Raw genomic sequence first — 15587 nt, 5'->3', positions numbered from 1 at the left:
TTTGAGTCTCAAGTTCAATCAGATAGCAACCACTTCGGAAAGTATTTGTTAAGTCAAGAAGAAAAGGAGTGATTTTCAAGAGAAAATAATCACAGGTCAAGAATAAACCAAGCGCCAAGTGCTTATGGTTCACACTTGTAATCCTAGCTACTCAGAAAACTGAGATCTGAGGATTACGGTTCAAAGCCAAACTGGGCAGAACAGTTCCTGTGCGACTCTTATTTCCAATTAACCATTCAAAAATCAGAAGTTGAGCTATGGCTCAAAGCAGTAAAGCAAAAAGAGCTCAGGATCAGTGTCCAAGCCCTGAGTTCAAGCCCCTTGATTGACAAAGCAAATCAAAGGTTGGAGGCATGAGTGAGGTGGTAGAGTGCCAGTGAATGAACCAAAAACATCAGGTGCCAAGTCTGAGTCCTGTTTGCTAAAGAAAAAGAAAAGAATAAAACAAAGGGCCAGGGTAAGGCTCAAGTGACCAGAGTACTTCCAAGACCTGAGTCCAAAGCCCACTACTGCTCCCCCCCCTCAAATAAGAACTTTCTGCTGTACACTGTGCAAATAAATTTAAAAATTAAGACAAGAAATCACAATATAACTTGGGCTAGCCTTTACTGACTTTGAATCATAATCCTGCTTCAACCTCTGTAAGTGCTGAGACTGTAGGTGTATAGTACCATGCCTGACTCCAAGTGGATGATTTATTTATTTGTTTGTTTGTTTGTTTTTAGAAAATAGAATTGCTGAAGCCTGGCACGGTGGCTCATGCCTATAATCCTGGCTACTTAGGAGGCTGAGATCTGAGGATCGTGGTTCAAAGCCAGCCCTGGCACTGAAGACCATGAGACTCTATCTCCAATTAATCACTAGAAAGGGGGAAGTGGAGCTGTGGCTCAAGGTGTAGGGTGGTAGCCTTGAGCTGATGAGCCCAGGGAAGCGCTCAGGCCCAGAGTTCAAGCCCCATGACCCACAAAAAAAAAACAAACCAAAAAACGTGGCACTAAAGTCCATGAGACTCTTAATCTCCAATTAACTACCAGAAAATGGGAAGTGGTGCTGTAGCTCAAGGGGTAGGGCAGGAGCCTTGAGCTGAAGAGCTCAGGGACAATACCCAGGCCCAGAGTTTAAACCCAGGACTGACCAAAAAAAAAAAAGGAGAGAGAGAAAAGAGAAAGAGAAAAAAATACATAGAATGTGAAGAATTGTTACAGAAGGAATACAAGACTTTTTTTTAAAGGTTAATTCCAGTGCCAGAAGTGTGGCCTAGTGGTAGAATGCTTACCTAGCATCCATGAATCCCTGGTTTCGATTCCTTGGTACCACATTCACAGAAAAAGCTAGAAGTAGCTTCTGTGGCTCATGTGGCAGAGCACTAGCCTTGAGCAAAAAGTGTCCAAGGATAGGCTGGGCATTTGGCCTAGTGGTAGAGTACTTGCCTAGCATGCACAATGACCTGGGTTCAATTCCTCAGTACCACATACATAGAAAAAAGCCAGAAGTGATGCTGTAGCTCACGTAGTAGTGCTCTAGCCTTGAGATAGCCCAAGGGCAATGCTCAGGCCCTGAGTTCAAGGCCCAGGACTGACCAAAAAAAAAAAAGGTTAATTCTACCAAAGTTAAGCCATCAAACTAATAAGACTACAGGGAAATTCTAACAACAATCTTTCAAGGAGTAGATAATACTATCTTACATCTTCTAATACATAACAACTTGGAAACTTTATGTTTGTGCTAGTACTGGACTTGAACTACACTATCCCTTAGCTTTTTCTCTCTAGGCCAGCACTCTACCACTTGAGCTACACCTCCACTTTATGTTTTATTGCTAGCTAATTGGAGATAATGGTTTCCTAGATGGTGCTACCTAGGCTACCTTTGAACCATGATCCTTAAATCTTAGTTTTCTGAATATGATTGCAGTCATGAGCCACCAGTGCACACGTACAAATTCTTTTGTTTCAAGAACATAATAAAGATAGTGGGAAACTTGGTATGTCTCAAGTATCCAGGAGGATGAGGCAGGAAGATAACTTGGACAAAGGAGTTCAAGACTAGCCTCTGCAACCTAGAAAAGCTCCAGCTAAAGAGAAAAGAGAATTAATTACAGATCTATATTATACCTTAGTGTTGGTAGAAAACTAAATAAAACAGCAATAAGTAGGACTTGGCAGCATCTTAAGAGGTTAGCAATCATGACTAAGGTTTATTTCAGGGAAGCAAAGAAGTTCAGGTTTTAAGTCTACATGTCAAAAGAAATAGGCACTGCTGAGGGCCTGTAAGCCTTGCTACTCAGAAGGCTGAGATCTGAGGATCTTGATTTGAAGTTACCCTGGGCAGAAAAGTTCATAAGAGGCTAGGGATGTGGCTTAGTGGTAGAGTGCTTCCTTAGCATACATGAAGCCCTGGGTTCGATTTCTCAGTAACACGCAATCCAAAAAGGCCAGAAGTGGTGCTGTAGCCCAAGTGATAAGAGTGTTAGCCTTGAGCACAGTGCGCAGGCCCTGAGTTCAAGTCCCAGGACTGGCAAAAAGAAAGAAAAAGGAAGGGAGGGAGGGAAAGAGGGAGAAGTTCATAAGAATCCTAATCTCCAATGAGCTTCCATAAGCCAGAAGTAGAGGTTTGACTGAAGTGGTAGAGTGCAAGCCTTGAGGAAGAAAAGCTAACAAAGAACATGAAGCACCCTGAGTTAAAGAAAGCCCCAGTATTGCCATGAAAGAAAGAAGAGGGAAGAAAGGGGAAGGGAAGAGAGGAGTAAAAGAGAAAGAGAAGAATAGTATGATCTGCAGAGATGCTTCATAAATGTTAACATTATTGTTACTTAAGTAAGATTAGATGGATGTTTCCTTATTGCAATAAATTTTTCATCAGATTTAGAAACTAAATTTTTTACTGTTGGGACTATAATTTCACATAGTCTTACAAGTTCTGGTCTATCACTTACACAAGAATACATTGGAGGAGCCGGGACTGTAGCTAGTGGTAGAGTACTCACCTAGCATGCACAAATCCCTGAGTTCGATTCTTCAGTACCACACACAGAGAAAAAGCCAGAAGTGGTGCTGTGGCTCAAGTGGTAGAACACTAGCCTTGAGCAAAAGCATCCAACGACTGTGGCCAGGCCCTGAGTGGAAACCCCAGGACTAGCAAAAATAAATAGGGTCGGAAGCATGGCCTAGTGGTTGAGTGCTTGCCTCGCATGCACAAAGGCCTGGGTTCAATTCTTCAGTACCACATACACAGAAAAAGCCAGAAGTGGTGCTGTGGCTTAAGAGCATTAGCCTTGCTCACAGGCACAGAGACAGTACCTAGGCCCTGAGTTCAAGCCCCAGGACTGACCACCACCACCCTCCCCCCTCAAAAAAAGAATAAATTGGTAAGAAGAATGTAAAACGTATTAAAGATGAAGACAAAGCTAGGTACCTATAATACTAACTACTCAGGAGGCTGAAATTTAGGATTACAGTTCTCAGCCAGGCTTTTCAGGAAAGTGTGAGACTCAGTCTCCAATTAAATAACAAAAAGCTGGAAGTAGCACTGTGGCTCAAGTGGTAGAGTCTTGAGCAAAAGAAGCTCTGTGACACCATCTAAGTCCAGAGTTCAAGCCTTAGTACTAGCCAAAAAAAGAAGAGGACAGTAGAGCTATTGTGGTAATACATGGTTTTGATCCCAGTGTTCAAGAAATTGAGGTAGGAAGAAGGCTGAAAAAACACTTTCATGGATTTTTGTTTTGTTTCATTTTATTTATTGGCTTACTCAGGACCTTGAGCTTGCTTGGTTGTAACTCTTAACACTTGAGCCATACTTACATTCTGGCTTTTTCTGGTGATTTTGGAAATGCTGTCTTATTGCACACCCAGAAGGAATCAAAATTTGAAGGGAGCCAGGACTTCATAGTAAGACCTGTCTAATTTTAAAAAAGAAGAAGAAAAAGAAGGTAAAACAACTAGATGTAAGCAATATGAGACCATTACCTTTAGAATATAAGAGAACCAGTGGTTCATACCTGTAATCTTATCTCCTCAGAAAGTTGAAATTTGAAGATCATGGTTCAAAGTCATCCAGGCAGATAAGTCTGTAAGACTTTTATCTCCAATTAACCACCTGGATATGGAGGTGTGTCTCAAGTGGTAGAGCTCTAACCTTAAGGGAAAAAGCTAAAGGACAGTTACCAGGCTCTGAGTTCAAACTCCAGTACTGGCAATGAGGGGGGATGTGGGCAAGAAGAATCAATCACATTTACAAATGAAATACCTACAATGTAACAAGAAATATAAACAAAAAGAATTGAGTTGAGTCTTACTATACTACTCAAGCTACCCCTCCCTTACCCCCACTCCCCCGAAAGTGCAAGGGCTTAAACCCAGGGCCTGGCACTGTTCTTGAGCTTACTGAAGGCTAGCACTCTACCACTTGAGTCACGGCACCACTTCTGGCTTTTTCTTTTTTGTTGGTAATGGGGCTTGAACTTTGGGCCTAGGTGTTATCCCTGAGCTCTTCAGCTCAAGGCTATTACCCTACCCTTGAGCCACAGCCCCACTCCCCTATTCTAGCTTTTTCTGTGTATGTGGTGCCAAGGAGTTGAACCCATGGCTTTGTTAATGCTAGGCAAGCACTCTACCACCTGGCCACACACCTGGCCCCAAGCTACTCTTATAAAAATATATACCATTAATTAGTTAGGATGACTAAAAGATGTCAGTTCTTTGGAGACATATCAATTTAACATGAGTCAATACAACTAACCATAATTTTCAGAATCAGAAAGGTGACAGTGCTGTTTACCCAAGCTATAATCCTAGCTACACAGGTGGCTGAGATCTATAGATCATAGTTTGAACCCAGCACAGACAGGAAAGTCCATGAGATGCTTATCTCCTATTAACCACCAGAAAACTAGAAGGGGAACTGTGGCTCAAAGTAGTAGCAATACCTTGAGTAGAAGAGTTCAGGGACAGTACCTAAGCCCTGAGTTCAAGCTCAAGACTGGGGCACCCCTCTCCCCCACAAAAAAAATGATTCAGAAAGGTAATTTTGAAGTTGTATGGAAAAGTACATCAGAAGAACTGCAGTATTTCTGAAACAAAGGCTAATCATGGATGGTTCTCACCAGCAGTGAAATCATTGGAGTACTACTAACACATAACTAGAGCAGTGGAACATAACAGAATTTCCAGAAAATACTCAGATATTCATGGGAGGTATCTGTGATGAAATATTTGCTGATTCAATAAATGAGAACCAGGACTACCTACCATGCTACAAACCAAGTTAAATCCTAATTTCAGAACTAGAAACACACTAAACAACTCAGAGCTTGTTTGTTCCATGTTAACTTTTGCTGACTAAAATACTTTCATTTAAAATTTTTGTAGAGTCCATGGAAAAATATTATAACTTCAAGAGGTAAAAATTTTTCTAAGGCAAGTATCAGTGGCTCATGCCTATAATCCTAGCCACTCAGGAGGCTATGATTTGAGGATCCCTGAAAGCCAGACCTGGCAGACAAATGCATGAGACTTTATCTGCAATTAACCAGCAAAATGCTATAAGTAGAGGTATGGCTCAAGATGTCTTACACAAGCCATAAGAGGAAAAAAGATAGTTTGAGACCTAGACTTCAAGTCCCATTAACAGCATTAAAAAAAAAAAAGTTTTCTACAAATGAGATGAAATTTTGACCGCAAAGCTGGGCACAAGTGACTTGTGCCTGTAATTCTAGCTATTCAGGAGGCTGAGAGCTAAGGATCGCCGTTCAAAGCCAGCTCAGGCACAAAAGTGTACGACTCTAATATCCTATTAAGCACCAAAAAAAGCCGGAAGTGTCACTTAGATCACTAACCTTGAGCAAATTTCTCAAGAATGGTACCCAGGCCTTGAGTTCAAGCCCTAGAACCAACACACACAAATGACATTTTGCTTCATGACTATTATCCTAGGTACTCAGAAGGCTGAGATCTAAAAATAACAGTTCAACTCTCCAGCCTAAGCAGGAGAGTCCGTGAGACTCTTCTCTCCATTTAACCAGCAAAAAATCAGAAATGGGGCTATCACTCAAGAGACAGCATCCAGGTTCTGGCAACAAAAATGATAATGAGTAGAATAAAATTTAGCTGAACTTGATATAGACCTGTAACTTCTAGCACTCAGGAGGCCAAGATAGAAGAATCAGGATTTCCAAGACCAGGCTGGACTAGTAATACATTCTCAATTTTTTTTTTTTAAACCAGTCCTGGGGACTGAACTCAGGGGGTCTGAGCACTGTCCTTAGGCTTTCCTCAAGGCTAGTGCTCTGCCAGTTGAGCCACAGCACCACTTCCAGCTTTTCTATGTGTGTGGTGCCAAGGAATCGAACCTGGGTCTTTGTGCATGCTAAGCAAGCACTCTACCACTAGGCCAAGCTCCTTGCCCCTCAAATAATTTTTGTTGTTGTTATTGTTATTGGTCATGGGGCTTGGACTCTAGGCCTGGGCGCTGTCCCTGAGCTCTTGAGCTCAAGACTACCTCCTTACCCCTTGAAGTCACAGCACCACTTTCTTTCTGTTTACTAATGGTTAATTGGAGATAAGAGTTTCATGGACGTTAATGCCTGGGCTGGCTTTGAACCATGATCCTAATATCTTAGCCTCCTGAGTAGCAAGGATTACAGGTGTGAGCCACCAGGCCTGGCTTCAAATAATTTTTAGTTTTTAATTTTTATTTATTTTATTTTGTGGGTCATGGGGCTTGAACTCTAGGCCTGGGTGATGTCCTTGAGCTCTTCAGCTCAAGGCTACCACCCTACACCTAGAGCCTCAACCCTACTTCCTGTTTTCTAATGATTAATTGGGAATAAGAGTCTCCTGTTCTTTAGTGCCTGGGCTGGCTTTGAACCATGATCCTCAGATCTCAGCCTCTTGAGTAGCTAGGATTACAGGCGTGAGCCACTATGTCTGGCTCAAATAGTTTTTTTAATGTTTCACATCTATTGATAAGAAAAACAGACCATAAAGAGTCAGAATACCCAAAGAAAATAGTTCCTATTCATATAAAGAACAGTGGGTGGTTGTTATTTTTTGGGTGGGTGGGGTGTTTATTTACTGTGTATTGAGTTCTTACAAATCAGCAATGAAGACCTATAATAAAGCGGAACAATAGGTATGAACAAAGTTCACAAAATTAAAAAATGTGTGTTGGTGCCTCACACCTGTATTTGTAGCTGCTCACGGTGCTGAGATCTAAGGATCATAGTTCAAAGCCAGCTCATACAGGAAAATCCATGAGACTTATCTCTGAATGACCAGAAAAAAAGCTGGAAATGGAACTGTGGCTCAAGTTGTAGGGCATCAGCTTTGAACAAAAAAAACTAAGATAAGGTACCCAGACCCTGATTTCAAGCCCCAGTAACAGCACCCCCCCCAAAAAAAAAAAGATAAAAATTTTTGTTGAGATTGTAGGGAAATAAGCATTTATGAATTAAAACCCTCTCTCAGTAGAACTAAGCAGTTAAATAGGAGTGACATAATTTAAACATCTAAGGAGAGAACTTTAGAAATGCTTGTCAGAAATCCTGAATGAACAGTACATTTGCTAATAATACAACTGTGCTCTAAAAATGTATCCCACAGGCCAGGAGTTTGGCCTAGTATTCGAGTGCTTGCCTAGCACACAAGCACTATGTATGGTACCACATACATAGAAAAAGCCAGAAGTGGCTGTGGCTCAAGTGGTAGAGCTCTAGCCTTGAGAAAGCCCAAGGATAGTGCTTACTTAGCCCCTGAGTTCAATCCCAGAACTGGAAAAAAAAAAAAAAAACAAAACAAAAAGAAAAAATGTATCCCACATACTAAGTAAAGCAATAGATTTAATGACAGCTTCTGTAATTCTAAGCTGCTTGGAGCACCTAGTTTGTGCTCTAAATAGGTGCTACAGAAACTTCTCAGGTTTGACCCCATGGGGACAGTGCTAGCACTAGCATTATAGACTGGAACTTGAGGCACAGCAAAAAAGTGGTGAAGTATGAAAGGTCTTGGGCTGCACAATGCAATATCTTGGTTCCTTGGCAGCAGTATCTATTACAGAAGAAGCTGGGAAACAGCCCTGTTCCTCAGCAGAAGCTGTTAGGTAAATTATACTTTATCCATCAGCCGAGAAGGCTTACAGTCCTTAGTAAAAACAAGACCCACGGTGTCCATTTAAATCCTCTGAGCTCAGAAGGCATTGCACTGTCAACACATCTATTAGAATGCATGCATTGTTATCTTAGTTCATGTAGCACTGCCACATCATAGCTTCAGATAGGGTACATGAAGGTCTTTCTATTGTCTTTTTTAAATTGTGTATTTATGTGTGTTTTAGTACTGGAGCTTGAACTCAGGGCCTGGGTACTGTCCATTAGCTTTTTTGCTCTAAGCTAGCACTCTAGTAGCACTTGAGCTACTATTCTACTTCCAGATTTTTGCTGATGAATTGGAAATAAATGTTTCATGGACTTTCCTCCCTGGGCGAGCTGTGAACTCTAATCCTCAGATCTCAGCCTCTTGAGTAGCTAGCATTATAGGTATGAGCTACCATCACCTGGCTTTTTTCCTTTTGTCTTTTCTGTATTCCAAATTATCTACCCTAACAATATATTGCCTCTGGGTCAATAAAAAGTATAAAGTACTTAATAATCTTCTTTTCTGATATCTTATTTGTAAAATACTTGGTATCATATTTTCCTACTGACTTTCGTTCTCATTTAACAACAGGGACTTCTCCACAGCCTTCTTTAACAGCATCCCGCTCTCCGGCTCCCTGGCAGGCTCCATGCTCTCCTCTCCTAGCAGTCAGCAGTTACTGCCACTAGATACCAGTACCCCTTCCTTCGGCGCCTCGAAGCCTTGCACAGAGCCTGTGGTGGCCGCTGGTGCCAGGCCTACAGGCGAATCTGTCAGTAAGGACAGGTTAGTAAATGCCATGGTTTGATGGACATTGATTCTGAAGATGAGAATTTCATTCTGTTCTCCATGATCCCTTCAATGGTCGTGGGGGGATGGGGGATAGAGAATGCTTGATTTTATATGAGGGCCTCCTTAAAATGGAAGACTAGTTCTGAAGAGACTGACATAAAGCTTCTGAGTGTTAAGGTATAAAAGCTCAGGGACCCGTCAGTGAGATGCCACCTACCGTTATCCCACTTTTTCCGCAGATTCACACTGGAAGAGACCTCAGGTTTCTGGGGCTTTATCCTCCAATTTACTATGCTATGAGCCTCATCTGAGATGGGGCACTGATATGAGCAAACAGACTCTCCTCACACAGTAGAATCAAATTCACTCCAAGGCCATGTCTTCACTGACCATTAGCTCTGTTAAGGCCAGAGGCAGAGCATGAATGAGAGGTAGCCATGAAAGTTTGCCCCGTACCTGCTCTGGATTACACACTACAGGCACTGAGCATCCTCAAGCCATTTACTGGCCATTTATGAGGACCTCCTCATCTTCAGGAAGAGTGAAAGCTGATGAGAAAGAGGCAACCACAATATTGCAAGGTATATTCTGGGATCTATTTGGAAGAAAATGGCAAGCCAAAAGAAGGAATTAGTGCATAAATCTCAGACTTTTCAGAAAGCGTCCCTCTCAGGACACACACAAGCCAACCCAGGGCAGGCAGGTGAGAAATAGGGGTGATGGCAAAAGCAGAACTCTGAGGCCCTGAAAAGAAATGGGAAAGAGAAAGGGTTGAGTTTCTGCTCTAAACCAGGTAGGCTGGGTTTTTCCCAGAATGAAGATTTAGAAGTCTCTGAAGCTTGAGTTTTATACCTTGATTCTAGTTGGCAGTAGTAGCAAAACGTAGACACATAACTATTGCTGTGAGAATGACTCTCCATTGTAGGGGCTGGGACCTTGTGTTATCACTGCCTCCTGCTCTGGGTTCTTGGTAGGGCTGTGCAGGCACACTGAGAATTGGGGATTGCTACTCTTAGGAAATGGGGACATTGTAGCTAGACCAACCTGTCAGGGATTGGCCTCAGATCGTGGAGGAGGAGAAAAGTGCTGTCAGGAATGACCAGGTGTTTGGTATGGAGTTCAGATGGTAGAACTCTGCAGCCCGGTCTCAGTGGCTTTAAGCCTCTCCTTTCTCTGTAGAGTAGAAGGTAAAGGCCATGGGGTAAGCACCTGGAAGAGAGTGCTAGGAATTTGTCACTGTCACAGTGAGAGATGGGAGGGGCCACCCAGGAGGAAGGGAGGTGAGAGAGTAAGAATAAAAGCCAGGAATTGGCATGGCTTTCATGGCCTTCAGATAGGGGGTTTTCTTGTCTTGTCCATCATGAAAGCGACCAAGGCCGGTAGTTTCGGTTAGGGTTTGGGTTTGGGTTTTTTTATATTTTTTTGTTGTTGTTTTTTTGCCAGTCCTGGGGCTTGAACTCAGGGCCTGAGCACTATACTTGGGCTTTTTCACTTGAGCCACAGCACCATTTCTGGCTTTTTCTATATATGTGGTACTGAAGAATTGAACCCTGGTCTTCATGCATGCTAAGCAAGCACTCTACAACTAGGCCAAACTCCCGGTCCCCCAAGGCTGATAGTTGAAGTGAGCAGGGTAAGCATACTATAGTCAGGTTGTAGAGATCCAGCTGTATGGTTAGCTACCCCCAAATCTCTCAGAACAACATTAGAGGAAAATGTAAATAAATGCATTTGCTCATAACCTTTTCAGGTAGCCAGACTCCCAGAGTTTTTAATGTGTGAACCTGATTTTTTTTTTTTTTAAGGGACAAATCGCACTTTAAATTTTTTAATGCTTTAGAAGTTTAAATTTGTACCCATTTCAACAGGCTCCAAACTATGCAAGTCCTAGGCCTTCCGTATCCTTTAGGCGTTGTGCTGACATACCTTCCATCTTTATTCCCTAGTATGAATGCTACCTCTACTCCTGCTGCATTGTCACCCTCCGTGTTAACGACCCCATCCAAGATTGAACCCATGAAAGCATTTGACTCCCGGTTTACAGAGCGGTCCAAAGCCACACCAGGTGCTCCTTCCTTGACGAGTGTCACCCCAACATCTGTGGAAAGGTAAAGTGTTGAATGCACAAGACTCCAAGAAACCAGGGTTGCAGTACCTCCCCAGATCCTCTACTTTGCAGGTGCCTCCCACAGGGGAGCAAGACTGCAGAGACCTGAAGCTCCCAGGAGGAAGGAACTGCTTCTGAAAGATGGGCTGCGGCTGGAAGGAGCTGTTAGGGAGGGGGCCATGGGCAAAAGAAGAGTGAGGGTAGAGTTGCAGGTTCTAGGCAGTTCTGTCTGTCCTGAGAGTGATGTCATCCTTTGACTAGAACCCAGAGTTTTCTGAAAAGAGGAATAAGAAGTAGTTGGAGGGGCCGGGAGTTTGGCCTAGTGGTTAAAGTGCTTGCCTAGCATGCATGAAGACCCGGGTTCGATTCCTCGGTACCACATACATAGAAAAAAAGCCGGAAGTGGTGCTGAGGCTCAAGTGGTAGAGCTCTAGCCTTGAGAAAGTCCAAGGACAGGGCTCAGGCTCTGAGCTCAAGCCCAGGACTGGCAAAGAAGTAGTTGGAGAGATAGAAGGTTCTGACATGACCAGGCAAGTCAAAGCCTTCTGCTTAGAAACAGCCAGCAGAAGGGAACAAAGATGGAAGGTCTTTATGAGCAGAGCTTTTGAGGTCTTGCAGTTTATCTATTTTCTTTTTTTTTTTTTCAGTATTTTTTTTTTTTTTTTTTTTTGCCAGCTATGGGGCTTGAACTCAGTGCCTGAGCACTGTCCTTGGACTTTTCTTAAGGCTAGAGCTCTACCCTTGAGCCACAGCACCACTTCCAGCTTTTTTTCTACGTATATGGTGCCGAGGAATTGAACCCAGGTCTTCGTGCATGCTAGGCAAGCACTCTACCACTAAGCCAAACTCTCAGCCCATCTATTTTCTTTTTTGTGTTGCTGTTGGCCACAGGGCTTGAACTCAGGACCTTGGCACTGTCCCTGAACTTTGTTGTCAAGGCTAGGACTCTACCACTTTGAGCCACAACTCTACTTCTGGCTTTCTGTTGATTAGACATGAGTCTCATGGATTTTCTTACCTAGTCTGGCTTTGAACTGCATTCCTCAGATCTTAGCCTCTTGAGTAACTAGGATTATAGACGTGAGCCAACTCTAGCATGCAGCAGCAACAAACGTGAGCTGTAGTTCTTTATTCCTTGGAGTTGCAGTAGAGTGTCCTTCTGAGACAGCCAGAACATGTGTGGCCTCCACTGACCCTGAGCTTTGCCACCTCATGGGAGGGGCCTTTGCAAGCCTGCCCTATGCCAGGGAATTTACTGTGCATCCCAGTATCTTGGGTTTTGCTCCTTGTCTCAAAAGACTTTGTGTGGGAATAATTGTTTTCCTTGGAGAACAGTCCCTAGAGCCCAGTGCAGAAGCACCACCCTTCAAATCTACACTATCTATGAAGTTGGTGCAGAACCTCATGTTACACTTTAATGTTATTGTGCTTACATTTAAAAAAAAAAATCCATATGGTCTTTTTATCTAGTAGTTTACCTAGCAATAAAGGATTTTCCTCTATGAAATACTTTGTCTATATTTCCCAGGAGCTAAAATTCGTAAGTGAACTAAAAAGAGTACTCTATGGGCTAGGGAGCTACCCAGCTGTTGGCCAAAGACCTTGAATTTTAATGGACAGCACCAGTTCATGGCAATCTTTGGCCTGAGCCATGTAGGAAGTGAAATTCAAGTCACCAGCATAAAGTCGAGCGATTGTACAGATTCCTTGAAAGATAAGCATTAGAACATAAAGCGTACAGAAATTTGGCAGACAAATTGTATATCTCAGCACGGCCTTAGGCAGGAGTTCTTTTGAGATTATTCATTTGTAGATCTAGGGCCAATTTAATTGGGGTTTTTCTTTCTCTTTTGTTGTTTTGTTTCGTTTTGTGCTGGTCCTCAGACTTGAACTCTGGGCCTGGGCACTGTCCCTGAGCTTCTTTGGCTTAAGGCTGGCACTCTACCCCTTGAGCCATAGTATCATTCCAGCTTTTTCTGAGTTTACTGGAGATAAAAGTCTCATAGACTTTCCTGCCTGAGCTGACTTCAAATCACAATCCTCAGATCTCAGCCTCCGGAGTAGCTAGGATTACAGGTACCAGCTACCAGTGCCTGGCTCTTCTTTTTTCTTGAGGCACTATCTCACGATGTAGTCCAAGCTAGTCTGGAACTTGCCATCCCCCCAACTTCAGTGCATACCACACAGGCTCTGGGTTCAGTTAACATCACCCAAGTCATCTAGAAATCACCAAAACATCCAAAAGTATTGAGCAAAGATGCAGATCTAGTCTACAGGGACAGTCATTGTTCCCAGGGGTAACAGCATTCCCAACAACAAGGCATCACCTATTTTGGCTGGGGAGAAAGAACACTTAGTGTATGAGTATAGTTTAAAAAAATGAAAAGAAAAAAAAGAAGTTGCATTAAATAAATGAAGCATTACCTAGATGTAGCAAAACACATAAGAAAATGCAGTTCAGTACACACATAAGGGATGGAATAAATAACAGGCTTAACCTTTGATAAACTAATCAAGAGCTAAAGGTACTAAAACTAAAAATACCCTTAAAATCATGAAAGACCAAAAAGATAAAAATATGAAACAAAATTAATACACGATTCTGTACATAATAACTAGTTCAATGTGGGTGAGAGTACTATATGTAAGAACTGAAACTGTAAAACTCTTCAAAGTAATACAGAAATCAGTGTAACCTTATAATAGGAGATTCTTTCTTAGATATATCCAAATCACCTACAACTAGTTTTACAAAGAAGGTAAATGGGATTTCATCAAAATTTAAAACGTAGCCAAATGGCTCATACCTATAATCATAGGTACTCAAGAAGCTGTGAGCTAGAGGATCACAGTTCAAAGCCAGCCTGTGGAAGGAAAGTCCCTGAGCCAAGTCCCAGAAATCTGGGAATGGTGCTGTGGCTCTAACTAAGCCATGCTGGAAGTGTGGCACAAGTGGAAGAGCAACAGCTATGAGCAAGAAAATCAAGGAGGAACTCAAGGTTCTAAGTTCAAGTCCTGGTACAAGCAAAGATAGGATACACACACAGAAAGATAGGAGAGGGAGGGGGAAGGAAAGAAGAGAGGGGATAAAGAGAGGAGAGAGAATGGACATGGGACTTAAATAGCAATTTCTTCAAATAAGATATACAAATAGGCCGGGAGTTTGGCCTAGTGGTTAAAGTGCTTGCCTAGCATGCATGAAGACCCAGGTTCAATTCCTCAGTACCACATACATAGAAAAAAGCCGGAAGTGGTGCTGGGGCTCAAGTGGTAGAGCTCTGGCCTTGAGAAAGTCCAAGGACAGTTCTCAGGCCCTGAGCTCAAGCCCAGGACTGGCAAAAAAAAAAAAAAAAAAAAGATATACAAATAAACCTTAAGTACATAAAAACAATCATTACCCATTGGAATGAAGTACAAATCAAAAATACACCCTCAAGGATGGCTGTAATCCAAAGATTAGATGGTCAGATAATGAGTGTTAATGAAGCTAGTAGGAATGTAAAATGTCCAGGCAGTTCCTCCACTGGTAACATGTAACCCAGCAATACTGACCCCAACATAAACCCAAGAGAACTGAAAATATGTATTCATGTAATAACTTCTACCCAAATGTTCATATCATTACTTTCACTAGTACCATTAAGTAAAAGCAGGTGGCTCATGCTTGTAATCTCAGCAGGAGAGATTTGAAGATTGAAGTTCAAAGCCAGCCTGGGCACTAAAGTCCACGAGACCTTTTTTTTTTTTTTTTTTTTTTGCCAGTCCTGGGCTTGAGCTCAGGGCCTGAGGCACTGTCCTTAGATTTTTCTCAAGGCTAGAACTCTAGCACTTGAGCCTCAGCACCACTTCTGGCTTTTTTTTTCTAAGTATGTGGTACAAGGAATCATCAAACCTGGGTCTTCGTGCATGCTAGGCAAGCACTCTACCACTAGGCCAAACTCCCAGCCCCCATGAGACTTTTTTATTTGTTTTTTGCCAGTCCTGGGCTTGAGCTCAGGGCCTGAGCCCTGTCCTTGAATTTTCTCAAGGTTAGAACTCTACCACTTGACCCTCAGCACCACTTCCAGCTTTTTCTATGTATGTGGTACCGAGGAATTGAACCTGGGTCTTCATGCATGCTAGGCAAGCACTTTAACCACTAGGCCAAACTCCCAGCCTGAAGTCCATGAGACTCTTACCTCCAATTAACCACCAGAAAAATGGAAGTGGTGCTGTGGCTCAAGTGTAGAGCAGTGTCCTTGAGCTGAAGAGCTCAGGGACAACGCACAGGCCCAGAGTTCAAGCCCCACAACTGACAAAACAAACAGAAATTAAAACTAGTGATACATGAGCAAAAAAAGACAAAACAAAGGTAGACACCAGTGGCTCATATATATAATCCTAGCTATTCAGGAGCATCTGGGGATCCTAGTTCAAAGCCAGTCTAGGCACATAAAACCAATTAGCCAGCAAACAGCCGGTAGTAGAGATGTGGTTCAAGTTATAAAACCTGGCTAGACCCCAATACTCTTTTTTCTTTTTTTCTTTTTTTTTTGCCAGTCCTGGGCTTAAACTAAGGG

The 15587-nt window shown here is 42.6% G+C and overlaps 1 protein-coding gene across 4 annotated transcripts in view; it reads left to right on the top strand.

Moving 5' to 3' along the window:
- The window catches only part of Hira (histone cell cycle regulator), a 101351-nt gene that overhangs the window by 60761 nt on the left and 25003 nt on the right, over positions 1–15587 (top strand). For all 4 annotated transcript variants that reach the window (XM_090320619.1, XM_090320620.1, XM_090320621.1 and 1 more), the window contains 2 exons: positions 8721–8915; positions 10868–11029. In XM_090320619.1, the coding sequence (XP_090176745.1) occupies positions 8721–8915; positions 10868–11029 (357 nt within the window). The remainder of the gene's footprint in view (positions 1–8720; positions 8916–10867; positions 11030–15587) is intronic.

Source organism: Megascapheus bottae, chromosome 28 (genome assembly GCF_031878675.1).
Source record: "Megascapheus bottae isolate mThoBot1 chromosome 28, mThoBot2.hap1, whole genome shotgun sequence".
Classification (NCBI taxonomy): domain Eukaryota; kingdom Metazoa; phylum Chordata; class Mammalia; order Rodentia; family Geomyidae; genus Megascapheus; species Megascapheus bottae.
The sequence above is the reverse complement of the archived record's forward strand: the minus strand, read 5'-3'. Positions and strand labels throughout refer to the sequence as shown.